The sequence below is a fragment of the Corythoichthys intestinalis genome, chromosome 7 (genome assembly GCF_030265065.1).
Source record: "Corythoichthys intestinalis isolate RoL2023-P3 chromosome 7, ASM3026506v1, whole genome shotgun sequence".
NCBI lineage: Eukaryota > Metazoa > Chordata > Actinopteri > Syngnathiformes > Syngnathidae > Corythoichthys > Corythoichthys intestinalis.
The window spans coordinates 27,168,574-27,196,208 of NC_080401.1; the positions used below are offsets into that span (position 1 = coordinate 27,168,574).

Below are 27,635 nucleotides of genomic sequence, written 5' to 3' on the forward strand. Positions count from 1 at the left end.
TCCGACCTGCATCAGCGTTAGCATAACATTAAACTGTGAATTTGCTAACCTGCAAAACACGAGTAGGAAGCTGGGTAGAGAAAAGAATCCTCCTGTATGTGTTTTCAACTGTTAATCTTTATTTAACTGTGACAAATGAAGTGAATCGAGGTTTACGCCCCCATTTTTAAAATTTTATTTATGTGGTCTTAAAGCAGCCCAGACGAGCTTTCATTATCTTGTTGAGTTTGCCTGTGCTTGTGGACAAAAGCAGTAGTGTTTTACCTGAAAGAAGTGTATTTATTTTAGTTATTCCCTGGCTAAGAAGTTTTTTTCACTGATATTTAATTTATTTAGACAGACAATGTTGAGTGGTCTTAAGACAAATATTTATTTTTTGCATTCATGGATAGTTGAGAGATTATTAACAAATTTGCATTTATTGTGTAAATATAATTTATGCTCAAATATTGCAATTTAAATTTGTTATAAGAATCCAGACAGTTATTCTAGAAGTTTTCAAAATGTTTCTTCAGTAGTTTTTTTAAAACAAAGGTTTGAATTGAACGGTGTATCACCTGAACCAATACATATGAAAGTCAATTTAGGTTAGTTTTGCATTGATCATTTTGTCTATTGATTAATTAGGCTCATGTTCGTGAGAAATGTGCCCCGACCCCTGTTCACCCAGTCTGTTTGGTCTTATTAATGTCCCAGCCCCAGCAAAAAGTATACATGCAGGTTATGCCGTTATATCGTCCCTACCAATGTTGAGACCATACCTACGCCCTAGACTGTATGGTACTTATTTATAATATTTTATTTTTTACCAATCACGAGTTCATGACTGGACCTCAAACCTGCAAAAAAAAAAAAAAAAAAAAACTCTTATTTCCTTGGTTAGTTTCCACGTAACAAAATACAAGGAACTTTTGCCTCAGGACTGTTTCCGCACGGACCGTTTGGAAAGTCGTTCCATTGCTACACGTGCAGTCAAAATATAGCCCGACGCTCTTTTGTTGAGATTGATTTAGAGATATAATAATAGTATAAAGAACAAACTTGTAGTCGAAAAAACGGCGCACAGCTAACATTTAAATAATCATGGCTTCCCCCGCTACACAGAACGACAGCGACGATGACGACCTTTTCGCGGAAGCCTTCACGCGTTATAAATACAAAAATCCCTTTAATGAAGACACATGGGAAGAGGTAAGAGTTTACTGTAGCTCGATTTTAGCGCATCGTTACTTGGCAGAGGGCTGCTATTCATATATTTTGGCAGACTGCAAGGAAACCGAGTTCTAAGCTATTGGTTTTACGTCTGTGGGTTTGGTAAACATCTTGCCCAATCATTACCCCAATTATGTGTTAATACTAATGAGGTACGACTGGAATGTAAATGTCAATTTGGCTGACTTTCAAGTTTCAACTAAGAATAAAACCAACGCTGTAGAGACGAGGATATATGTCAATTAGGCAAGGGCGAAGGTTTGGTCGCAACATTGGCAGGGACGCTATAACAGCATTACCTGCATGTGCACTTTTTGTTGAGGATGGGACATTAATTGGTCTTTGTCAGTCACGTGCCCAAACTAGTGGACACGCCCCCATGCGCCATTTTGAGTGTACCATAGTGACGGGATCTGTCGTTCACTTGAGTAAACGAATCCATTCCGGTTCGTTCAGTAAAACGATTCGTTCAAACGAATCGTTCAACGAATCGTTCGCCCCCCTCATCTCCCTCCCCACCCAAATGAATCGTTCGGTTAGTGAACGGGAAGTGACGTTGCCGAACGAATCACCAAAGACCGCTTCGCAGTATAACTGAACGGGAAGTGACATTGCTTGGTCCCTCCCTCTCTTGCACATTGACCACTCGTCGTAGTTTCAGAAATGAGTGACAGGCGATATCATTCTGCTCTCAGAGACAGCCTCGTCTCTCTCCCGCTGCTGCAAAAGCGAGGGAGAACTTCCGCGTCGTCTGTCCTAGTTCTATGGGCTCAAAGTCATGGCTCGTGCTTGCATTTCGAATTAGGACACGGTTAAACATTTTCCTTTTGAGGGGGAAGTCGGGGTTTGGGGTAGGGGGCGCACGGACTTTCTTTAGCATGATCTTGCTCACATATACAATGCTGCTGCTAACAGCCAACGCGGCATGCCTGCTGTCACGAAAATAAAAATAAATCGAAAGTTTAATTTCTAATTATGGAACGGCCAACACATCATATTAACCTCTCGCTCTGTTGTATTTTTGTTTTTTATTATTAAGATGATCGTTTTGAATTTTTGCACTGGTATTAATAAATAAAATAATCCGGTCAGCTCCCCTGTCGTCCCCGCATCTCAGATCGTCAAATGTTGACGAGAAATAATTGTTTGCTTTATGATTTCGCCTTTCTACTCTCATTAGTCTGTTAAGAAAAATGTAGACATATTGCGACATCTCCCGTGTCCGCGCGCTTTGTTTTTGGGGCGCTTGAGTAGCACATGATGGACGGATTGACATAATTTGTCAAACCAACCGACACCCTCTGACACGGGAAAAAAAAAAAAAAAAACACTCGGAAAAAATTGACATGTATATACAGTTTCATTGCAAATCAGTATTATGGTGATCATACTAAATATTATTTTTTTTCTGTGCACATATGAGGTACATATCGCTGCCATGAAGCCTCCATATAGTGACAGTTCTCTGCCCGCTTCACTGCCGTCACGCGACCGCAGCTCAGGTTTTGCTTGCCTCGTAGCTACGCGTGTTTTAAATTACTGTAAATTTGATAGTATATCGTCATAGGCACAGTCCCGAGTCTGTTGAGAAAAGTAGAACACTAAACCATGCTCGCTAGATTTGTGTGGTGTTTTTGTCTTTTTGAGCAGCATTTGATAGGCTCCACGTTAACAAATATGTGACAAAGTCGTTTCCTTTCATTTTATGACTCGTTCACCGCATAGTCATTACTGGAAAGTCAAGTTAGCAGCAAGCTAGGTCAGGAACCGGAGGACCGAATCACTGAACGGGAAGTGACAAAACTCAGTCTTTCCCCCCTGCCTGCACGCTGGCTGCTTATTGGCCACACGTGGAAATGAGTGACATACGCCATGATTCTGTTTCCGCTCCCTCCCCTGCCCGCGATGAGGCTGGCGTCTGATTGGTCGTGTGCGATGTCAGAAGACGCTGCCGCTTGCTCAACGCCCTCCCACGCAGCGAACAAGCGCCACCAACTTCATAGAACGAATCAGTGCAGATGGTGATTAGTTCGGTCTCGTTCACCCAAACAATTCGTTCAAAAAGACCGAATCGTTCGCGACCGATACAACACTAGTGTACCACGGATGTAAACAAACCAGAACAGGAGTAGCTCCGACGCCACATTACTGCCTCCAACTTCATCGCTGGATATTAAAAAAAGTCCCTCGTTTACGGTATCAGCGCTTACATTTTAAAAACTATCAATCTCTCGAAGCTCATGGACATTTAAAGAATGGCTTGGTGCAGGATGTTCACATTTCGACCGCAGGACTGCGACAACATAGTCGTCACTCGTTGCTCCTCTCAGAAACATGATACAGCTCTTACTTGAACATCCTTGAACTTGAATTGTACCTTGAATATCATCTTAAACATCACATGACTAAAACAGGTGAAGGAACTGCCATAATGACATGCAAATTCATGTATATTGCACAATATATTGTTTCAGTGTTGACATTGCCATGCAGCATCTCTGGTGCTTGCAGTGTCTCGTTCCGTAGCTGCTCACGCCTACTTGTCTTGCAGAGCGTGCGGTGTTTGTCGGTGTAACAGATGTGTGTCCCAGATGTAGGGATGGTGCCCAGTCTGGGTCAGTCTCCATCATTTCATAAGCTGGTTCACCTGCAATCACAGGTTTTATTTAGAAAGCTAGGTAAGATTGGATATTTCCATGGCATTTCACAATCGTAAACACTTAATCAGACATGCTACCATCCCATCAGATCTCACGAATTGATAAATATTTCTGTGCATTTTTGCTGTTTACCTTTATCTTTCAAATCATTCACTCTATAATGTTTTTATAGACTTGCCTTTATGAAAATGCCGAGAGCAAACACGCAAGAAGGGAGATATGGTGTAGAAAGTCGTTTCACCGCTGCGACCCAGGCCATCCGACGCCGCTTCGGTAGTTCCTCAACCTGCTGTCTATGACCTCTTTTCCAAGAGGGAAAACCAAAAAATCTTACGTCGTGGTCAACTTTGCTGCCATTTTTGTCGTGTGATTTAGTATGGCAGCCTTTCAAACAACACGAGTGTCCCATTTATCAAAGACAATGATGAAAGCAAAGACGATTCTCACTGCTCAGTTGTTTACAATAAGTGTGCACTCAAAATGGCGATTCGACCCACAATGCACTGCGGCTTTTGACAGCGTTACGTTACCTGACAAAGACCGATAAGACCTAACAGATTGGGTATATTTCTCAAATGTAGCTGGTTCTTAAGCAGCTATATTTCTATTTTATTTTCTAAGCAGCTTTCTACTCGAGTTTTACAGGTTAGCAAGTTCACACAGTTTAATGTTATGCTAACTCTGATGCAGGTCGGACTTTCAGTTGCAAAATTAGTGGCGTGTTCCTCACCTTCACAACATTGACATCTTTTTACATAAAGTGGCTGCTGCTAGCCGGAAAAAAAAATTATAAGTAAAGCGCGCTAACCGATTGCGCCACTGGAGCTTCTAAAAAAAAAAAAAAAAATTGGGGGAAAAAAATTCTAATATCCCTCTCCTTCAAAGGGGGCGGAGGAGGCGGCAAGTCGACATGTATTTCTGTCGGGATTGTGGGAATGTGGGGGTTCTAGTTATCAGCCAATCAAATGTGCATTTGAAGGGGGGGGGAATGGACCAGCACATTCAGCAAGTGAAAAGGGGTAAATTTAAATCTGAACATAATGTAGGGTCAATTCTATCCTTACAATTTATGGGAAGACAATCTAAATTACCTATATAACTTGAATTCATTATAAAATGCAAATAAGGTTGCTTAAAAGTCCGGGGGACAATTTGAGCATCCCTAAAAGTTGGTGGTGTTATGTCCCTACCGTCCCTGTGCAAACGTACGCCCTTGCAATTGGGGCTGGGCGATTTTAGAAATAAACTGCAATTCTTCTGGCAGATATTTCGATTCACGATTTTCTTCAAATGAAGCTTCAAATAAATAGTTTGTTGGTAGATGCTTAATTATGAGTTGTTTGACATTGACATTTATTAGAATCGTGTGTTTCACTCTCTTCTGGTCTTATTCAGGAGTTTGATAAAATACCAATGTTCATGAAAACAGCACCAGAGGAGATTGACCCCGAAAAATACCCAGAGCTTGCTCATATCCAGGCAATTATCCATGATGAAGACAGGACCCCAGCAGGTAAGTGGGTCAAAATCTTGTCACAATGTTTATATGTGTCCAACTTCAAATAAGTCATACTAATTATTTATATCATTCTTCAGAAAAAGCACAAAGTTTAAAGAATGAGGGCAATGAATATTTTAAAGAGAAGAACTACCAAAAGGCCATCCTGGCATATACAGCAGCTTTGAAGAATAAATGTGATGACCAAGACCTGGATACTGTTCTTCTCACCAACCGTGCAGCCGCACACTTTCATCTTGGTACAAAATTATACTTTTAACCCTGCAAAGAAATGAATTTCCTTTTAAATGACTAAACTGATCATAAGTACCGTTTTGGATTTCATCTGTTGACACTTAGGCAACATGCGATCTGCATTGAATGACTCTGCAGCCGCAAAGAAGCTTAACCCACAGCATCTTAAAGCCTTGATTAGAGGTATGTCTTACAGTCTTACATTTATTTATTTCAGGGTTTCCCTACGCATAAAAGATTGTGGCGCACCGCCACACCAAAATAAAAGCCGCTGCGCCTCGCAAACGAGTTTTTTTTTTTTTTTAAGATTTAATGATACATTCTATTTTTCAATTTGTACAATTTAACAATACAGTGGTACCTCTATATACGAAGTTAATTCGTTCCAGGACCTTGTTTGTATGTCGAAATGGTCGAATGTCAAGCAGGATTTTCTCATAAGAATACATTATAATGCTATTAATTTGTTCCACAGCCCGAAAACCTTGATTAATCCTTAACAAACACTGCTGTTACGATTACGAATGGCAATTACACATAGCAGAACAAATAAATTATTTTTAAAAAATTTGAGTAATAATAATATAATAATTCCTGTAACAGTGTAACGAATCGGGATCTAATGCGGCGCACGTTTTTCTGTACCTGAACACACCGTGTGGCTGACATGACAGAGAGGTAGCGACACGGTTGAGTTGACTTTGGCTTTCATTGTTTTCTTGAGTACACCGTCAGCTTCGGAAGACAGTAGCCGTTTTGTGTTGGATAAGTTCTGAAATGAATGCTAAACACCTGACGAAGCTGGCGATTTCTTTGGTGATGTTACCATAATAATAATTCTCATCGTAACTTATAAAGACTGGCGAACAGTGGTCAGAGGAGGACCGTGAAGATGTATTGTTGAGCCAGTTCACAGATGCGCACCCCACGCTAATATTTTTCTCTAATTTGCATCTTCATTTCAATGGTAAGCGTCACCTTTTTCCTTGTTTCACCACCTGTACCAACCTTTTTGAAACCGGTGTTGATTTCTCTCACAAGAAAATTTGCAGTGCATCCGTCTGCGTTGCTGTCATATCGTCGTATTTCGAGCATGTCGTCGAATGTAGAAACAAATGGCGAGTCGAATTTTACGTTGGATGTCGAAAAGATTGTGTGTCGAAGCGATTATATATTTAGGTCGCACTGTACGTCTAAATGAATATCTATAGCTCATTATTTATTTGATTATTATTATTAACATTTATTTGCCAGAAGTTGTCCGAAATAGCATGTCAAATACAAATTGTTCCTTTACATGCTTTATTTTGAAAATCATATCGATACTGCTATTGCAAGCTTGAGGCCATGTCTACACCAGCAGGGGTTTTTAAAACCAAGGATCGTGCCCTAATACGTCAAGAAAAAAATAATTACCTCCACACCAGCGCGTTTGCTGACAAAAAAGCTTCTACAGCCAACCACATTCATTTTTAAGTCCATTCATAACAATGGGCGACAAATAACTGTCCATAATAAACCCCCATCCTTTGCATGTGTTCTTCAATATCGAGCACTGCAAGAGTTTGTAAATAAATGGAAGCAAAAAAGCATCTAATTTACTCCAAATGTAAACATTGGTCTCATGTGTGACGTAGGGACAAAGTTTGTCGCAGTCACTGACATTTACATAGTAAAATCTTCGGTTATCCGTGTCTGAGATGATGGTGCCATAAACGCAGAATTCGCAAATCTTCATTCTGCCCGCACTTTTCAAGAACCCTCGTTTAAATGTGCGTGGGGATGATAGGCCAAACCGTAGAAAAAGTTCTTCTTTATGCCAAATACCCTGCTACGTGTAGACATGGCCTGAGTCTGACTACGTTGGCGCGGAGTTGGACATCAGGAGAAAATCCACAGAAAGGTATTTCAAGTTAATGAATGTAATTCTGGTATAAGTCTGTGAAAACGACCTCAATACTAACATGGTGTTTAGGTTCTTTATGGCGTGTATTTCACGGTCACTCTTCCCAACTCCCCCACTCATCCGAAGAAAACAGTGACAAATCTGGTCCATCCTCTTCCTTGAGTTGATGAAATAATGCATTATCTTGCCTACATTTAGTTTTCGAATCATTCCGCACGTTTCTAAGTCGCTCGTTCATTCCAACCGGCTGTCGCCAGCTACCTCGCCTCCCTCTCAGGTGGCACCTCACTCGGCAGTTTATTAAAAATGTTCACATTACGTCTGTCCTTCGTGACCTCATAATGGCTCCTGGCATATGTAGTCTTTCGTGGTGCTTCCGGTTATGAAAAAGGACAAGAAATGATGGAAATATGGACATAAACACATGGTCCATGCAGCGTTTTAATGCTTATTTATGAGGGCAATAAAAATCAAATACATAATCTCCCGTTTTACTTGGTCGATTGACTTCAAGTAAAAACGGGCGTGGTCCTTAACTTCCACACTTTCAAATGAGACCAACCACTGGCACATGGGTGACGTAATTACAGCGTGACAAGGCTTCAAAGATATGAGTAAAAGTGTCGCCGCCGACACGTACAGTGTTGAAGTTTAAAAGACATTTAAGTTTATTTTATCTAAAAGTATTGAAAACCTTTTACTGGCTACACTGGAGTCATCTAGGGTTGTGATTTGAATTTGTGCTTTGACGACATTGTATGTTCAGGTGCTCAGTGTTGTATTGAGTTGCGTAACTTTGGGGCAGCCATTCAATGGTGTGAAGACGGTCTTAAAGCTCATCCTACAGACAAGAAGTTGCAAGACCTGAGAACAGCAGCAGACAAACACAAGGTAGCATTGCTCCTAAGAGCAAAATAGTGTTGCTTCATACAATTCAATGATTATTTTTATTTTTTTAACCACAGAGGGCAGCAGAAAGAGATGCCAGAAAGGCCAAGGTCAAAGAAAAGAAGTTGAATAATCAGAAGGATGCTCTTTTGTCTGCGATAAAGGTTTAAAAAAGGCATATTAAAATCATTTGTGAGAAGATAGAATCAGTCCTTGATTGGAATAAAATATTACTCTTAAATCCATGTGCTACATCATGTTTTTGTTGCAGGCGCGAGGCATCAAGCTTTTTCAGTCTGTGACGCCTCGTCAGTCGGGTTCAGATGGCGAAGATGATGATGAAGGGTCCTCAACGGCAATAGCTGAGCTGAGCCTGGAAGGTCTTACCTCACATCAAGCCACGGGGGCTCAGGTCTTTCTGGACGAGCAGGACTTGCTGCATTGGCCTGTGCTGTTCCTCTATCCGGAACATCAGCAGAGTGACTTCATCTCTGCTTTCTGTGAGAACAACAGGTACACTTTGCGTGCATGATGTTGAGAATAGCCCATGAAAAAAAACATCTTAATCTCAATTTTTGTATTAGGTTTTTGGATCACTTTGTCGTCATGTTTGGGGAAGAACTCCCACCTTGGGATGCGGACAGAAAATACCACATTCAAAATTTACAGGTTAGTGTTCTTTCATTCTTAACAAAATCTTTTTCAGTAAAATAATTTGAAGCAAAAAAAAAAAAATCAGCACACTGTATTTGTTTGATTTTACTGAGTGCAGTTTGTCCCTTAAATTTAAATTTATATGAAAGATGGTTGCTCAAAGTTTATAAGTATGCAAATCACATATTTCTGAGACTTCGGATTATGTGGGAAAAAATGTTTGAACACAAAAAAATCACATCGCTTAGGGGCACAGCCATTTTGTGACATCAGTTATTCCCACGCACATTTGTACTGTACGCACTGATAGACTCAAGCACAGTTGCATGTGATAATGGTTATTAATAACATCACGAGAAATGGCAGACAATCATTGATCTTCCCATTTGATTGGCTAGAATAGTAGCGGCATTGATAAAATGTCTGCCCGCATGTCAAGCTGCCACTTCCTGTAAATACTGGCTTTTATTGACATTTTCTCCACTATTTCACATCAGAGGAAATTAATTATTTTAGTTTTGTTTTTTTTTCTTCAATTCTTTGAACAAGATACTCTCTATTGGAATGCACATTATAGAGGTGCTTTCTTTCCGTTTCAAGTTACACATTGATTGATTGTCAGACATTTAATAATTTTCAAAACCCCAAAGTACAATATGTTTTAGCAGGGATCCCCAACCACCGGGCCAGGGACAGGTATCAGTCCGTGGCACATTTCCTACTGGGCCGCAGAGAAATGATACATAATTTAACGACCGCAATCTTACCTGTGCTTCTTGACACATCAATATGGCTGTCTACTCTTTAGATATAATAATAAAACTGGACAGGAAGTCATTGAAATCCAGGCATCTGTTTTTTTTTTTTTTTTTTTTTTTTATATCTATCTGTTGCTTGTACTCGATAATGACGTAGGCGCATCAGATTTGTTCCCGGAAATAATAAGCCCACAATTTAGCGAAGACGACTGAAAAACAGATGTCTTTGGACAGCGTTTTTACGGGGAAAAGGCCACCTGCTGAGCCAGAAAAGGAGGCTACATCCAAGTCCATTCTGCATAATATGTGGCTAAAAGCTAGCAAACAAGGGGAAAAACATTAATGCACTGACAGCATCATACCTCGTGGCGAACTGTATGGCTAAAGCCAAGAAAACTTTCACAATTGGGAAAGAACTCATTATGCCTGCGACCAAGGATATATACAGTCCAGCTCTAGGAGAGGACGCTGTTAAAAAAAGGTTGATTCAGCATATGGTGAGTTACATTTTCCCTGCACTTTATTTTCATTTTTAGCCGGGTTGTTATTTTATATTTACTGTAATTTTCTGCCACACGTTGCCCACAAAAAGGCCCACATCACACTGATCTGTGGTGGAAAAAAAGTTGGGGACCACTGTGTTACAGCACCAGTGACCGTACAGTATTTGTGTGACATTTCCACACTCATGACATGCTCTTCTGCCTACCTTGGTTGTAACAGGTGGTTATTTCTGCCGATCCGAGGGGAACGTGACGTCACATCCGGTGAGTGTATCGTTTGTTTGTTAGCGCTGCTACTAGTCGCTAATCTCCAAGTGCTCCTCAATTTGTTTTATCCCACGGACACATCGGAGAATCGATCCTAGGCTGGTTCGGCTCTCCTAGTGCTCCTTAATTTGTTTTATCCCACGATTTAACAGGTCGTGGGTTAAAACTACTCTACTCTCCTCTTTAGCTCTATCTTGCTAGCCTAGCTTATCCGAGCTATGGCTAGCCCTCTGCCTTCTTCCTCCCGTCTTTTCTGCTCAGTGTGCTGTATGTATAGCGAGCACCCTGGCTCCTTCGTCGAGGACAGTAGTAGCTGTAGGAAGTGTAGCTTAGTCTCAGGGTTGGAGACCAGGGTTTCTGAGCTAGAAGCACGGCTCTGCACTCTAGAGACGAAAGCTAGTCCTAGCTATAGCCAGGTAGTGGCAGGGCCCGCAGGTCGTGCTTGCAGTAGTAGGATTGCTAGCGCAGTTAGCCCCCCAGCGAGCCCCGTGCAGCCGGGGGAAATTAAGGACGGATTTGTGACTGTACGGGGGAAGCGCAGTGGTAAACGCACAACCTTAGTGCGCCAGCAGCTTCACGTCAGCAATAGGTTTGCCCCCCTCAGCGACACACCGGCTGAACCAGACACTCTCGTAATTGGAAGCTCCATAGTTAGAGACGTGAAGCACCCGGCGGTGTCTGTCAGGTGTTACCCAGGGGCCAGAGTCGGTGACATCGAAGGAAACCTCAGGCTCTTAAAGCAGAGTAGGAAGAGGTTCCGCCGTATCGTGATTCACGCAGGCGGTAACGACGCCCGGCGGAGACAGTCTGAGGTGCTTAAATTAAACGTAGCCTCGGTGTGTAAACTTGCTAAGTCGATGGCGGACACCGTAGTTTTCTCTGGTCCTCTGCCTAATTTGGTCAATGATGAGATGTACTCTAGATTCTCATCATTTAACCGCTGGTTGTCTAGATGGTGCCCAGAAAACGATATAGTCTTTGTTGATAACTGGCACGCGTTTTGGGGCAAGTCCGGGCTCATGCGCCGAGACTGCATTCATCCGACTTGGGACGGTGCTGCTCTCTTAACTCGAAATTTGGCCGCCAAACTAAGTCTCCCAAAGTGACACTTCAGAGTGGGGGCCCGGGCGCAGTGTTGTAGTGTAAAACACAATTCTGTTAGTAGTGACCACTCGCCTGTTTCCAAACTGTCACAAATCCAAAATTCAGGACAGAAGATAGAGACTGTGTCCGTGCCTCGTATAGTGAACAGGGGAAAACAGAGTACTATAGGAACGAGACCAAAGAATTTAATACATATAGCCCCTGATAGCAGTGAAAATGAAAATAAAATAGCTCTTAATAAATATATAAAATGCGGCTTATTAAACATCAGGTCAATCTCGCCCAAATCTCTGTTAGTTAATGACTTAATTGGGGATTATAATATTCATATTTTGGCCCTGACTGAAACTTGGCTTCAGCAGGATGACTTTGTTAGACTTAATGAATCCACACCCCCAAGTCACGTGAATTTTCACACAGCTAGAAGCACGGGCCGTGGAGGGGGGGGTGGCAGTAATATCACACTCTTGTTTAGGTATGAGCCCAAAAAGTAAATCTAATTACATTTATAACTCCTTTGAAAGCCTAGCACTATCAATTATAGACGCTAACTGGAAGAACCAAAAACCAGTTCTTTTCATAGTGGTTTACCGTCCCCCTGGTCCCTACTCACAGTTTTTGTTAGATTTCTCTGACTTTTTATCTAGTATTTTGCTAAGCTGGGATAGAATTATAATTGTAGGGGATTTTAATATACATGTTGACGATGAAGGTGACTCCCTTGGTAAGGCCTTTAATGACCTACTAGATGGGACTGGCTTCATTCAAAATGTAAATAAACCAACTCATAGTCACAAGCACACCCTGGACTTGATTTTAACCTACGGTACGGAGATTAGTGATCTTAGTGTCCATCCCCACAACCCCGTACTGTCTGATCATTTTCTAATTACCTTTCAGTTTGTGCTTCAAGATAATCCGCCACTAGTGACTAGAACTCAGATGAAAAGGACATTAGGTGATCGCTCTGTTTCAGAGTATAAACAGATAATTCAGCCTATATTTGCCTCCATGTCATCTAATTATGATGGAATAATGTCCGGCCTTGCTGTTAATGACGAGTTTGTTGATCGTGTTATGTTTACGCTTCGTACTACCCTCGACGTCGTCGCTCCCTCCAAATTAAAGTTTGTCAAGCCGAGACGAGCCTCTCCCTGGTATAATGCTGAAACACGCTCTCTTAAACAATCGACACGTAAATTAGAAAGACTTTGGCGCCGTTCCAACACAGAGCACACCCTCTCTGCCTGGAAACAAAGCTTAGTGACATATAAGCAGGCCTTGCGTACGGCTAAAACCAGATATTACTCATCCTTAATAGAGGAAAACAAAAATAATCCTAGGTTTCTGTTCAGCACTGTAGCAAGGCTGACAAACAGTCACAGCTCAATAGAAGCTTATATCCCAACCACCCTTAGCTGTGATGACTTCCTAAAAATTTTTAACAATAAAATCGCAACTATTAGAAATAAAATAAATGAATCACTTCCAGTTATTAGATCTGATAAAGTGCAGACAAAGAATTCGGAATCTCCTATAAACCCCTCTAAAACATTAAATAACTTCACCACTGTAGACCAAATTGATGTAATTTCAATTATAATGTCCTCCAAACCATCAACGTGCCTCCTCGACCCAATCCCAACCAAACTTTTTAAAGAGACTCTGCCTCTTAACTATTGACACTATCTTAAATATAATAAATACCTCATTAGTTACTGGCTACGTGCCGCAGTCCTTTAAATATGCAGTTATTAAACCGCTCTTGAAAAAACCTACTCTTGATCCTGAAATTTTGGCCAATTACAGACCTATTTCTAACTTACCATTTCTCTCCAAAGTCCTTGAAAGAGTGGTAATTAAACAGCTCTGTCAGCACCTACAGGACAATAGTTTATTTGAACAGTTCCAGTCTGGCTTTCGAGCTCATCATAGCACTGAAACCACATTAGTTAAAGTAACTAATGACTTGTTACTTGCCGCTGACGTTGGATTAGTCTCGATCCTGGTTCTGTTGGACCTGAGCGCAGCCTTTGACACAATCGACCATAATATCTTATTGCAGAGAGTAGAATGTGACATAGGCATTAGAGGAGCAGCCCTCTGCTGGTTTAAATCATATTTATCTAATAGGTACCAGTTTGTCAATGTAAACCAACAATCATCATCGTACTCTAGAGTTAGTTATGGTGTGCCGCAAGGATCTGTCCTCGGCCCATCTTGTTTACGCTGTATATGCTTCCTCTAGGTAATATCATCAGAAAACATAGCATTAACTTTCATTGTTACGCTGACACACAACTGTATTTATCAATTAAACCTGAGCAGGTCAGGCAAGTAGAAAAACTAAGCGCCTGCGTCCGAGATATAAATACCTGGATGAGCACTAACTATCTTCTGCTTAACCCTGAAAAGACAGAAGTCCTTATAATAGGCCCGAAAAGTGTTAGAGACTCTTTAGCTGCCCAGATAGTCACTCTGGACAATGTAAGTGTAGCCTCCAGCACCACAGTTAAAAACCTAGGAGTTTTATTTGACCCTGACTTATCGTTTAAAGCACACATTAAACAAACCTGTAGAACGGCTTTCTTTCACCTGCGCAACATCGCCAAAATTAGAAATATTTTATCTAAAAGCGATGCAGAAAAATTAATTCACGCGTTCGTTACATCGAGATTGGATTACTGTAACTCCCTACTTGCAGCTTGTCCTAAAAGCTCTCTAAAAGGTCTTCAGCTAGTCCAAAACGCAGCAGCAAGACTTTTAACAGGAACCAATAGAAGAGAGCACATCACCCCTGTGCTCCAGGCACTTCACTGGCTTCCAGTCGAGTTTAGAATTAAATTTAAAATACTTCTTCTTACATTTAAGACCATTAATGGGTTGGGGCCACCTTATCTCACCGATGCTCTGGTTCCATACCGCCCCAACAGAACACTCCGATCTCAGAATGCAGGTCTACTGGTAGTTCCCAGGGTTCATAAAAGTACTGTCGGAGCTAGAGCCTTTAGCCACCAAGCCCCTGTTTTATGGAATCAGCTTCCAGCTAGTATTAAAGAAGCCGAGACAGTCTGCACATTTAAGATTAGATTAAAAACGTTCCTATTCGACAAAGCTTATGGTTAGGCTAGTTGAAGTCGGAGTAGACTCACAGTTTAGTCTAAGCTGCACTAGAAGCTATAATGCTGGGGGCAGTACAGCCGCTGAGTTCTATCTCCTTTTCTTACTCTACCTACCACTTGTCTTACTTTATTTCTATTTTCCAATGTTAATATCTAGTTGTCTAGTCTCTTCATCACTAGTCACCCGGTGTCCCCTTTCCCCCTTCCCCTTTGGGGAGGGGCTATTTTTCAGCTGCAGCCTCCTGACTGTCCGGACCCCTGGCTGGATAGACGTCCTCGCTGCTACCCCCGTCTCATCTGACTAGAGGGACTTCTTCTTGCACCTTCACTCCACTGTATTTTTACGGACTATAATTTCGCTTGCTAATTCCCATTAGCCGTTCTGGGGTTCCTGTCTATCCATCCTGGGAGTGGATCTCTCCTGACTGTGGTACTCCCCAAGGTTTCTCATTTTTCTCCCAATTGACTCTGGAGTTTTTGGAGTTTTTCCTTGCCGGCATGGAGGGTCTTAAGGATAGGGGATACCCAGGACTTGAACTGCATCTATTCATCTTTGTTGCTTCATTTCTAATTGTGTATCATATTGCCTCTGTAAAGCCCTTTGAGACTTCTGTTGTGATTGAGGGCTATACAAATAAAATTGAATTGAATTCATGAATTGCCATGGATGTTGTTTTAGTGTATTTCAATTTGTAACAGAAATTAAACTCATGCAGTCAGAAAGGTTAAGCGGTCACATTTGAACACCCACACGTTTTCACTTCTGTAATTACAAATCATGAAAACAAAACCGAAACAAATGATGCATACTTGACTTGTCAGCTCCCTGATTCACTCACACCATCTATCACCCAATGACCTGAGAGTTCATTTTCAGGAAAGATAGCTGGTCAACATTGTGAGGAAGAAGCTTGAATCTCTGAGCACAGGAGAGTACTTGATGCTGGGCTTGCTGGCACTGACAGACAGAACTTAGCCAAAATTGACAGCAGAGGGCAGTGGATTTCTTCTCAGACCTGGCCTCTCAATAGAAAGACATACTGTAGTGCAGGGGTCCCCAACCTTTTTTGCACCACGGACCGGTGTTATTTGGATCTTTTTTTCACGGACCGGTGTTCTGACAAATTTTGCAACCCCATCAAAAATTGCAACGATGCAGTTCTGCGCATGCGCGTAATGTTAAACAGAGCTGCAAAATGCACAAATGCTGCGATTCCAAAGTAAACACTACAAACTTTCTTGAAAGAAAGGAATATTAACTTATGTTTGATCATGGAAGGACTTGTAGAAAAGTTCTCCTCAGATACATCCTGCCATGTAAGCTGCACACAACTGCACACCGCTCTCACCATTAACGACTTCGCCTTGTCGTTAAACAGAAGCCCGCTTCACAAAGATACGATGTTGGAAATTGTAGCAGGGTTTTCAATGCTCTTCTAGCGATGTCAGGATATTCCAGAATGACTTTAATCCAGAACCTCGGTAGAGTTGTTGTCTCAAATGTACGTTTAATAAGGTCGCCGTCATTTGGGATCTCTACAAGTTGATCTTCCTGTTGCACAGACATGCTCGAATCACTCGGTTTATTCACAAACGGGTCACGAATCCACTCCTTCGCAGTTCGTGGGTCTTCGAGGTTGCAGGCTCGCCAGGTGTCCTTTTCGCCGTAAAAATATCTCCAAAGACATCTGTTTTTCAGTCATCTTCGCTTGTGTGGGGGCTAATTATTTCCGGGAACAAATGTGCTGCGCCCGCGGCTAGGCCTGTCGCGATAACAAATTTTAGTGTGCGATAATTATTCTCATAAATTATTGCGATATGCGATATTATTGCGCCCCCCCAATTTTTTTAAACCTATTTACAATAACACAGTGCGAATACAGTATATATTAATAGATCAAGTACACCCATTTAAACACGATAAATATTTACTCTTAAATTCAAATATACTTTTTAAGAAATCACAACTAAAAACAATAGACCCTGCCTCTTAAGTAAAAAACAACAATATTGATACCGCACAGAAACACAGAATAAATAAAATGTGTTTAAAAAAATAATAAAAAATTGCACTTAATAACTTAAGCATTTAGGAAAATGAAAACATTTCCCATCATAGCTTCTGCAATGGTGTTCCATAGGGATGCAACGATACAGTTAAGTCATGGTTCGGTACGAATTTTGATACGGGGGACACGATTTTCGATCCGATTCAATACATTTAATGCTCTGCAAAAAAAATAACAACTGTATTTTTTGTTTCTTTTCTTTTTTTTTTTGCTATCGAGCAAAAATTAAATTGCAGTCATATAAACATGCATTTTAGTGCATAATATTTACGTGCTTACTTCTTACTGATATGAAAAAAATTTGTATAAAAGTGCTGAGAACAATCTTTACTGTTTGTAAAGTGAGGCAGGGCACACCGTTGATTGCTACAGCTCTCTTAGGTTTACAACATGAGCAAGACATCCTATTTATGGTTCGAATCCATCTGTGTCACGTACTGAATTAACAATATTTGCAACATTATCTATAGTCACTGTTATGGATTGATTTGGCCTTCTTAACCTCATGTGACAAATGACAGTTTAGAATTCATCGATGTAGTATATGGACTACATGTCCCATAATCACTCTGGGCTCACGTAGCCAATGGCATGGGACGTAGCACATCTAGTTTGCCATTTCATGATATCTAGTGTGTGCGTGCGCACAACCGCGCATTAAAAAAGTTAGCAAGCGCCGCTGGAGTCACGTCTGCTCATTACTACACCAGCATATGACGGCTTTCATAAACAGGACGAGTTTGAAGCACAGCGCTTTTAATTTCATTCAGCTGTTCGTTGTCAAAGTGAGGTTATTTGTAGCAGCCAAGTCGGTAACAATGTTTTGGAGGACTTTGTTGTAAATATCCAGCGTTGTGCCGAAAAATAGCCGCCCCGCGTGAAATGTCACTCCTGACGGGAGCGCCCACACGTCAACAACACCGGCGCGCCATAGGTGGTCTACAGTCACTCCGGAGCACTGACGCGGCCGGTATACGTTGAACAATAGGATATAATGGGAACGATTGGCTCTGGCGCTAGTTTTTGCCGGACCTGGAACGAAGATGCATTTTGCGCAGTTGGTAACGAACTTTTAACAGCACGTCTGCCGCACGCGCGCACACACGTGCACGCGAGACGATAAATCGCAGCGGAAAAAATGACCGCCTTCATTTTTATATATCGCGCGATAAATGGAATTATTGCATATTGCGACAGGCTTACCCGCGGCCTAGCAATATGTTATTATCGAGGACAAGCGCACATAGATTTATTATATACACAAACAAGATGTACTGCTAGCAGTCCAATCAATGGATTTCTATGACGACATTCTAATCTATCCCTTAGTATTATATCTAGAGTAGACAAGGATATTGGTGTGTTAAGCAGGGGCACAGGGTTAATTCTGCCAGAATGCGGTCGTTATTAAATTATTATTTCTGTGCGGCCCGGTAGCAAATGCGCCACGCCCGGTGTTGTGCCGAAAAATAGCCGCCCCGCGTGAAATGTCCCCCCAAACGGGAACGCTTATATATAACGCTTTATTGAGCGCTTATTTTGTTTTATTTTATTTATTTATTTTATTATTGAGCACCCACACGTCACTCGTACAAACAGCTTTTTCTTACCAATCGATGGACATGGAAACGATTTTCTTGTACTGTGATTTGTGAATATGTATTATTTTACTCTGCTTGAGCTAATAAATGTCATACCTGTGTGTTTGTCATTGGGATATGGTCGTGAAAACCTGTAGACTAATACATTTCTGTTCAAAGATGGTTATGTGGCCCAGTCCACGATTTGTTACTAAAATACAGTTCTAGTATTTTCCGTAATCTATTTATTTAAAACTGATTTAACAGTCGTAAATCCATTACTGTAATGCGTCCATGAAAACATTTGATGTTTTCACCTCAATAAAGCGTTATAAATAAGCGTTCCCGTCAGGGGGGACATTTCACGCGGGGGGGGGGGACATTTTTCGGCACAACACCGGCAGATGGGGACCCCTGCTGTAGTGTACTCTTAACGGCAAACTGAGATACTGTGATATTTACAATGCTGTTGTATGCCTACGTAAATATTGGTCAAATAACCCTGGGCAATGCAACAATAACAGTAATTATTATTATTATTATTGTTATTATAAGCCGAACCCCTAGAATAGTTTGTCTAGCTATGGTTATTTAATTGTTTGGGATTGCATGACTGCCTCAGTTTTTGAGCAATGTTTTGCATTTTGATTACCTTAGGTAAAATGTTCTGCATTTTAACTTTTTAATTTGTGGAATGATCCTAATATTTTTAAAATGCTGTGCAGTAGTTTATCACCATGCATCTTTGTTGTGACATTAAAAATTGGTTAGAGAAGTCTGGTTTTGTCAAAACTCAGACTTCAAATTTGGAAGAAAAAATTATCGTAGCTTCTGTACTCACAAATGTTCAATTTGTACAACCTGGGGTTAGCTTTAGGTCAACTGTTGTATTGGATAATTATTATTGGATAATATTGGATCTTCTCAATCTGTAGCTGTTCTTCGAGGATGAAGAGACACAGACACTCTACAAAGTGGACCCAGAGACTTCACTTTTAAAGGTGCTGCAACACAAAAGGTAAATAAGAACACAGCTTTTACAGGATGTCATTGAAGTTCCAGAACTGGTGCGAGTTAAGATATTTCACACCCAGGTTACATGATTTTCTATTCAATGTGGGCCAGGTGATCAGGACACCCTAAGAAACTGCAATGTTTGCATCGTTCTTTGTGTGAGAATAAGCAGATTTTTTTTGTGAAAAACATATGGTTGCTTCATCGTGAGAATGTTCTTGCTCACCATGTCGTGAACCCGTTTTTTTTTTTTTTTTTTTTTTTTTTTTTTTTTTTTTTTATGGCCCTGAATCTATAAATTAGACCGTAGACCTGCCGTAGATCGTTGTTTTTAGCGTAGCATTTTAAGGTCTTTTACCCTTGTGCTGTGTAAAAACGAAGCTTTCATTTAACTCTTTAATCTCCGCTTGTAGAATTTCGAATGCAGTTGATAGTTTTCTATCGATTAAGCCAATTCCAGCACTAATAATCGCAAAGGAATTCAGCAAAAGATCTTCAGTCAACGTAGCAGAATCATTTGAATCTACCTGTGAGGTCACTGCTATTGGTGAGGTCACTGCCTTGATGGGCAGAGGAGCAAAAAATGTAAAAAAATATAAACATGGTGGGGAAAAAAATTTTTAAAAAACTTCATCTCTTCTGCATAGAAGTGTCTTTTCAGTTGATCACGTCACGCAAATCTATGGAGTCTCCTAGAGTCTTGCTGTGTCACAGAGTCAACCTCTCCTCCATCCAGAAATTTCGGTGAAAACCTCATAACGCTTCAGCATGAGAATGCGCCTCCACACAGACATACTATATTAATTTAACCATTAGATGCACAAGTGGGTCAAAAAATGACCCGGTGTGGTTATTTTCTTGAAAGTAATGAAAAATTGTTATCCTTTCATATTCCAGGTATTCCTCAAAAAACATGTTTTGATATAATGCCATTCACATTTTTAACTTACCATTTATCCATTTGAGGAAATTGTAGTGTTTTTTCTGTAGAATCCAATGGGAACCTTTGATTCTTATCAAAGTTGGCTGTCAGGAATAACTTAAAGCAACACTAGGTAACTTCCAGTTTGGTCGATTTTAGTGGCGCCGGTGTATAAAAGCGGTATAGTTTTGCCTTAAGACTGCATTTCTCATGAGGACCAGCGCAAAGTATCGTAAAATCCAGATCTCCCAGTCGCCTGCAGTTGTATTGAACGACATTTCTGTTTCCAGCGGCTGCGTGAAAGATGAATAGTGATGAGGTAATGAATCCAGTTGTAACCAGCGTCATCAGTAACGCGTTACTGATAACTGTAATCTGATTACTTTCTTTCAGTAACGAGCAATCTAACGCGTTCATTTTTCCAAGCCAGTAATTCGATTGAAGTTAGTTTCCTTGTTGCCTGTGCATTACTATTTTGTTTTTGCCTCATAATGTATGTAGAATGAAGAATACTGTAGTCATGTACGAAGAGCATTTGAATAGAAAATATTGCTCTTGAGTTTGGGAGTGACATCACATCTCACATTTTCTCATCGGGGATGAGGATACAAACCGCAAATGACTGTTTTTGCTCACTGGAAATACAGCCATTATTTCACATTTCTGTCCAGTAAAGATGACAAAAATACCTCTGTGCGTTGCAAACTTTGCGCTGGCTGAAAAAGACTGACCGCCGCTAAAAACTCTACATCCAATTCAACAAGGAAGCACTTGGAATTACAGCACAACGCGACAAAACTCGAAACAAAGCCTACATGGATCAAGACAGCCAGCACTTCTACAGTTTGTAACCAGCCTTTATGCGCATTTTATTTTTAGTGTTTGTAACCATAGGCGGAGTTTTACTTTTGTCGGACTGGGGGCAAAGCATGTTGATGACTCTGAAACAAAAGTCAAAAGTTTGGACACACCTCATCATTTTTGCGTTTTATATATATTCACTACTATTGTAAATCGTCTCTGAATACATCAAAACTATGGACGAACATGTGGAGTGGCAAAAAAAAGTGAAATAACTGAAAACGGGCTTTATATTCTACAGTCTTCAAAGTATCCACCTTTGGTGTGTCGCCAAACTTTTGGCCAATACTGTATATATACAAATATATATATATATGTATATATATATATATTAGGGCTGTCAAACGTTTAAAATTTTTAATCGAGTTAATCACAGTTTAAAGATTAATCGTAATTAATCGCAATTCAAACCATCTATAAAATATTTTTCTGTAAATTATTGTTGGAATGGAAAGATAAGACTCAAGACGGATCTATACATTCAACATACTGTACATAAGTACTGTATTTGTTTATTACAACAATAAATCAACAAGATCGCATTAACATTATTAACATTCTGTTAAAGGGATCCATGACTCCATGACAAAACTTGTAGTTCTTAGAAGATAAATGTTAGTACAAGTTATAGAAATTTTATATTAAAACTCCTCTTAATGTTTTCGTTTTAATAAAGTTTGTAAAAATTTCAATCAAAAAATAAACTAGTAGCTTGCCATTGTTGATGTCAATAATAATTAGGGAGCTGAAACCCATGAAATTAGTCGCACCCAAGCGCCAGCAGAGGGCGGCAAAACACCAAAAAACACAAGTAACAAGTGGAAATTACACTTTGCTGTCATTTTAATCTGTTTGAGCGGGGCATGTAAATTAACGCCCGTTAACGCGATAATTTTGACAGCACTAATACAGTATATATGTATATAAAACTGTTCAAGCTCAGTTGTTGTTGGTTGCGTTTGAAAGCTTAGGTTTACAGAAATTCTAAATATCCATCTTGCCTCCACAAGTGTAGTTTTGGCTAAGCAAAGCAAAAGACATTGTCTGCTCGAAAAATAATTTTGACCCATTATGAAATACGTTGTAGGATTCTTTCTTAATTATTTATTTATTTTTTTATTCCTTTACAACTTTTATAGACAGTATTTTAACAGCTAGGTCTTTATTTTAAAGGGGAAGTTCAGAATTGTTTACATTAAGCTTTATCTTAAAGTGAACGAGGGTTTATTTAGTCGTTGGAGTTGATTTGAACAAATTCCGTGCAGTTTGTCAGTTATTTGTTAGTTTCAGGGCTCTAGATTGGCTAAGCTATCGTGAGTCAATGGTGGTTGAAATAAACTCCATTGACTAATTTAACCCCCGCTAACTGAAAGATTAAGCCTTATGTGAAAAATTCAATTACATGCGATGACATTTTTCTGTTGTCATTTTTATGTTGAGGTAGCAAAAGGAGAAAAATTGGTAAAAAGTAACTGATAAGTTACTTTTAAAGTAACTTAGTTACTTTGATAATAAAGTAATCAGTAAAGTAACTAGATTACTTTTTTGAGGTGTAATCGGTAATTAAATTACTTTTTAAAGTAATCTGTGACAACATTGGTTGTAACTAACCAATGTCGTTGACGAGCATTCAACAAATGATTACTAATTAATTTGCAAAACGTTTTCACAATGACAGAGAGAACTCACAACTTGAGAGGATATGGAGACTTTAAAATACCAAAAATTCGATCAACTCATAAAAGTTTATGTGTGTCTGCGTGAGTGGCCTTTACCATTGTTAATACGGTTTTGCTTTCATTTACCATGTTGGTATGAAATTGCTTTTGGTTTGGGTGCTACCTGAGATAACTTCATCACAAGGGACAAAATTGGTTACAAGAATGTATACGTACAAAATTGTTCTGAATTTTTAAGTTGCCTACATTTTGGAAGGAAGTAAAAGAAGTTTTTTGTTCTTAATTAGATGAGAATAGGGGTGAGATTAAATGAATTGTCTTCTTCCCGCTCCTTTTAAGGCGTGTAGTCGATGTTGCAATGTTGCTTAATTTGTTTTGCTGCTCTTTTTTTGTTATATGAGCTGTATATATTTTATGTGTTGACATGGACAGTCATGGCGGTCGGCTGCGACTTTCAGCAGTGACTGGACCACACTACTTGACGTCCTGTGTTGTTTATTTTTTCCTCTTCTATTTGTTTTTGTTCCTCTTCTATTTTTTTTTTTTTTTTTTGTCAAGTTGGTTTTAAAATTTAATTTCAAACTGCATCAAAAAGTCTTGAATTTAACTTGCCTAGAGCTGTAAGAACCTTGATCACTAAACTATACTAGCACTGTATTGTAATAGCGAAATGGAAAATATTAGCTCCAACACTAATTAAAATGTTTTACATGGGCGCTGTTGTAAACTGAGTTAAGACTCTGCTTCCTTCAAGCTCTTGACAATGCACCTTCTATTTTGCAGGTATTTTGTCAAGGCGGGGACGCCCAGCTTTATCATTTTGGTGAATGGCTCATCATTCTGGAAGCAGTATTTAACAGGAAAGAAGATACGGGGATTGTGAAAAAATGGCTCTTTAGTTTTAATGCCACATGAAAATGGTCTTGCTGACCCAAAGATTTTATTCACCAGGAGAAAACTGACTTTGTTGTGCAAGAGCTGGTAAGACTATATTGTATGGCTGTAAAACTTGCCAATCTGATGCTCTTCTGAAACTTGCTCAAATTACCTTTAATCATGTTGTTAATAATAGGTAATGATGTTTATCTACTGTATGTAAAGACATTTATCATGTTAACGATTTCAAAAATATATATATATATATATGATGGATGATTTAACCTGTTAATGTGCTCCACTTATCAGTCATTTCTATGGTATTCCTAGGAAAACACAGTGACCTATCCTTAGTAAGCTATTATTTTGAAAAGACTAATTGTGATCTCTGGTGATCTCCACATTGGTAACCGTTACTCTACATCATGGACAGACGAAGGAAGAAGCTGAAAATCCTTGGACAATTAATTCAACAAGGAATTCACAACTAAATCCACACACACAAAGTATAACATAGAGTCTACAGTATTACTAAGTGCATTTACATGTCACATTACAGATGGGCCCAATTGACATAACTGACAGGCTGTATTTTACAAAATAGATCTGAAGTTAAACAGGTTTTTAAAAACATGTGTGACTGAAGCGGACTCACTTTCACAAAAGTGTATTATTTACACTGAAGAAATTATAGCCATCATGAGCGTCTCAATGGTGTTGTAAATAAAACAGAATTTTTACATTTTAAATGAACTGCTTCCAATTGATGCCTGCCGCCTAAGTCTCGAGCCCAATGGGTTTAGGTCAGAACACTTGACAATTGATGAATACATTTTTTTATTTTTTTATTTATGGTGAACAAAACCATAATTCTCTCACACTCCTTCCATGGTCTTGGTTCCTGTAAATTCTTGGAATTCCTAATAAGTATTTGTTGTATGATTGTCTTCCATTACAAATAACAAGTATCTTTAACCACATATCTTTACAGTCTGGATTAGTTTAATCAACGTCAAGATTATCATTAAATGATTGAGAAGAAACAATTGAAGTCCAGACTGACAGTGAATTCAACAAATTCTATCTCAAAGCTGCATTTGATACGTCTTATTTTTGAGGAGGATAGTAAGGAGGTGCTGGGTTGGGGTCCATCATTACAATCTGAGGTGCTGGGGCGGGCTGCATCATTACTATAGGAGCAGGCTGATGCACAATAGTTTGGTTGTGTACATTAAGGACAACTGGCGTTTTGCTTCGGTGTTTAATCTCACGATGCATCTGACACCAGCTGCACCAAACACAGAAACAGGAAGCAAGGATGTCCTTACAGAGGTTGCCCTGGGAGAAATGTACAACACACATTTGAGTGAATTAAATTTTTCAAGCATGGCTTCCAGCTTGATGCTCCATACCTTGATACCGTATCTGCCTCGCATGGATGCTCTTAGAGACAGGACTGCTGGTGGCACAAAGCAAGGGATCCCGCAAGATGCAAAAGCAGCAGGGGCAAAGACATCGCACAATGGGAGACAGCGGTTCTCTCCATATTTGCCTGCAACTGTGCAGGCCAGGCAAGGGCAACACCAGAAACCATAGCAGCCTGAACAAAAAATATTTCATCAGTGTGAAACCAACCTAGGAACTTAACAGTCGGAAGCCATTTGTGTGATTATATCTTACAGGTACTGGCACTTTCAAAGCAGTCACACAGGCCACTATGCCAGTTGACGAGAGATTGGGAGTCCATATGTATTCTGACAGATTAAGACATGAGGGGAATAAATTTCAAATTTCATTCACAAATGACAAAGAATCTTGCATCACTTCCCCTCATCTTAAATTTCATTCACAAATCACAAAGGGTCTTGCATCACCTCCCCTCATCTCAAAAAGAGGACATGATGTAGTCAATGTAAGATTCAATACAGTAAATTTTGATTTGCATTGCACTTTTTACAGTTAGAAATCAAAGTGCCTCATATTGATGTCTGTGAAAAATCTCATTAAAAAGTGGTGTCTCATAAAATTGACATTTTACTGGCTCAAAACTTTAGTTTTATTAAATTTCATTAAAATTTTAATCATATTAACAAATCCAAAATTAATATTTAGTTTTTTAGGCGGATTTATAACATTTCCTCCCAAAGATGAGTCATTTTGGGTCTTGGAATATTCTTGCACAGAGTAACCCAAGACTGCTAAATCTAAAATCTTGGAAAAATGTAACCAACTTGATAACAAATTTGTTTTGCAATAATGTAATTGTAAAAATGCATTTAAAAAGAAATGCAGAACACTTTTCAAATCTTTTCCATATTAAACTTATGATAATTTCTTCAGTTTCACGGTGCTAGACTTGGTACTTTTCAGGATAATTACTTTTCAAATGATGTAAAATATTTTTGGTAATCCCGTAATATAAAACCTGCCTTTATTTAAAAGGTTTTTTATTTTTCTGGAGTACCTATGCAAGCCAATTTGTTCATAACTTCTTTTTTTCTTATGTTTCAATGAAATTTTAGTTTTAAATTATAACATTATATATATATATGTGTGTAATATAATAATTTGATACAATATTATTGGGAAAACTGATGTGTAATACATTTTCTAGTAAGCAATATAAACATTGTTACTGTCAGCTCTTCAAATTACCTTGATGTAAGATCCATGACGCTTTGTTAGGTCATTTACAAACAAGACAATTAATACCCATAAATGGCATTTATTTTTGCCAGATGTCTAAGGTTGCAGCTCAAGTTAGATTGGTTTAAATAATATAGAGCATGAAAAACATCAGCTAATTCCCCAATGTAAAATGTTGATGGAAGCACAACTCGATAAATCTTACCTAAGGAAGGTTGATATGTTCTTGGGTCAGTGGTGATTCAGTGACTGCCTGTAGAGGAGTGCTACCTTGAGTAAAGTAAAGTTAAAAAAAAAAAAAAGAATGCTGCCAAACCTGAATTTATACAGGGAAATGAAAGTAAAAAATATTAGCCTCATGTTTTGGGTCGGTGTAGACAAATATCGAATGTATGAGCAAATGGAGGAAAGGTTTTATGACAAAATTAGACACAATGTATATAATGTACAATTAAAACCAATAACAATTGCTGATCAAGATGCTGTTTGCATCACCATTAACGAAAGAGTGTAAACATTACAAAGTAGGTCATTACATGCTAAATCATACTGCCACTGACATCAGTTGAAGATGCTGTTTGCATCTTAATGAAAAAGTGTAAAAATTACAAAGTAGGTCAAGTTATATGCTAACTCATGCTGCCATTGACGTCAGTTGACGTCCAATCCATTTGCACTTGGAGGCTGGCAGTGATTATATCACTGTCAGTCCTCCCTGTCAAAATGGGGTTAACCCAGAATACTAACAAAGAAGGTTTGATGGTTGCAGTTCATTCACATCTTAGTGACTTAACCGGATGATTGTAAAGCTACAAACCAGACAAAGCCGTAGAAATACCACTGTAACGACCTGGATACATTTTCTGCTTACATGATTTCCTAATCAATAATATGAAGCTATCCCTTATATCAATCAATCTATATTCTGCCCCACTTAAGCTTTTTAGGTTGTGTGTTTGTGTGCGTGTGTGAGAGAGGTAATTTGTGCATATCTGTCCAAGTCCAAACAACATTGCAGGATGAAATTAATATAAACATTAGTGGGGTTTTTTTCAACATTACACTATACAAGACCAACACTTACTGTTCCAAGTTTTAGGGAGTAGAGACCAAAGTTCCAGGATTTGAAGAGCTTTTGTTCTACAATTTAAATATCCTTGA

The 27,635-nt window shown here is 39.4% G+C and overlaps 3 protein-coding genes across 6 annotated transcripts; 2 read left to right on the plus strand and 1 right to left on the minus strand.

Moving 5' to 3' along the window:
* Nucleotides 1-891: 891 nt before the first annotated feature.
* Nucleotides 892-25,098, plus strand: ttc4 (tetratricopeptide repeat domain 4). 4 transcript variants are annotated; one of them, XM_057841742.1, is made up of 11 exons: nt 3,292-3,626; nt 3,764-3,890; nt 5,268-5,385; nt 5,469-5,630; nt 5,731-5,808; nt 8,298-8,422; nt 8,497-8,583; nt 8,691-8,932; nt 9,004-9,088; nt 19,412-19,494; nt 23,736-25,098. In XM_057841742.1, exons 3-11 carry the CDS (start codon nt 5,286-5,288, stop codon nt 23,833-23,835), a joined length of 1,062 nt encoding a protein of 353 aa, XP_057697725.1. In that variant the 5' UTR covers nt 3,292-3,626; nt 3,764-3,890; nt 5,268-5,285; the 3' UTR covers nt 23,836-25,098. The 4 variants fall into 4 exon arrangements, with proteins under 4 accessions (XP_057697727.1, XP_057697723.1, XP_057697725.1 ...); XM_057841740.1 differs by lacking the exons at nt 3,292-3,626; nt 3,764-3,890 and adding an exon at nt 893-1,191; XM_057841743.1 differs by lacking the exon at nt 3,292-3,626 and having other exon boundaries at nt 3,756-3,890.
* LOC130919216 (uncharacterized) lies at nt 10,820-11,722 on the plus strand. The gene has a single exon (XM_057841745.1). It carries the CDS (start codon nt 10,820-10,822, stop codon nt 11,705-11,707), a length of 888 nt encoding a protein of 295 aa, XP_057697728.1. The 3' UTR covers nt 11,708-11,722.
* On the minus strand, nt 23,105-26,741 carry LOC130919217 (placenta-specific gene 8 protein-like). Its single transcript, XM_057841746.1, has 4 exons — nt 26,680-26,741; nt 25,509-25,582; nt 25,241-25,428; nt 23,105-25,166 (listed from the first exon to the last, which is right to left on the minus strand). Exons 2-4 carry the CDS (start codon nt 25,573-25,575, stop codon nt 24,936-24,938), a joined length of 486 nt encoding a protein of 161 aa, XP_057697729.1. The 5' UTR covers nt 25,576-25,582; nt 26,680-26,741; the 3' UTR covers nt 23,105-24,935.
* Between the last annotated feature and the right edge of the window lie 894 nt (nt 26,742-27,635).

What these genes read in the sequence shown, in the direction of transcription:
- ttc4 (XM_057841740.1), top strand. Translation starts at nt 1,084, where the DNA reads ATGGCTTCCCCCGCTACACAGAACGACAGCGACGATGACGACCTTTTC. An exon ending in TCTTAAAGCCTTGATTAGAG is followed by an intron (nt 5,809 to 8,297) that starts GTATGTCTTACA and finishes TTGTATGTTCAG; the next exon opens with GTGCTCAGTGTTGTATTGAG. An exon ending in CTCTTTTGTCTGCGATAAAG is followed by an intron (nt 8,584 to 8,690) that starts GTTTAAAAAAGG and finishes TTTTTGTTGCAG; the next exon opens with GCGCGAGGCATCAAGCTTTT.
- LOC130919216 (XM_057841745.1), top strand. Translation starts at nt 10,820, where the DNA reads ATGGCTAGCCCTCTGCCTTCTTCCTCCCGTCTTTTCTGCTCAGTGTGC.
- LOC130919217 (XM_057841746.1), bottom strand. Translation starts at nt 25,575, where the DNA reads ATGGACTCCCAATCTCTCGTCAACTGGCATAGTGGCCTGTGTGACTGC. An exon ending in CTTTGAAAGTGCCAGTACCT is followed by an intron (nt 25,429 to 25,508) that starts GTAAGATATAAT and finishes TTTTTTGTTCAG; the next exon opens with GCTGCTATGGTTTCTGGTGT. An exon ending in GAGGCAGATACGGTATCAAG is followed by an intron (nt 25,167 to 25,240) that starts GTATGGAGCATC and finishes CATTTCTCCCAG; the next exon opens with GGCAACCTCTGTAAGGACAT.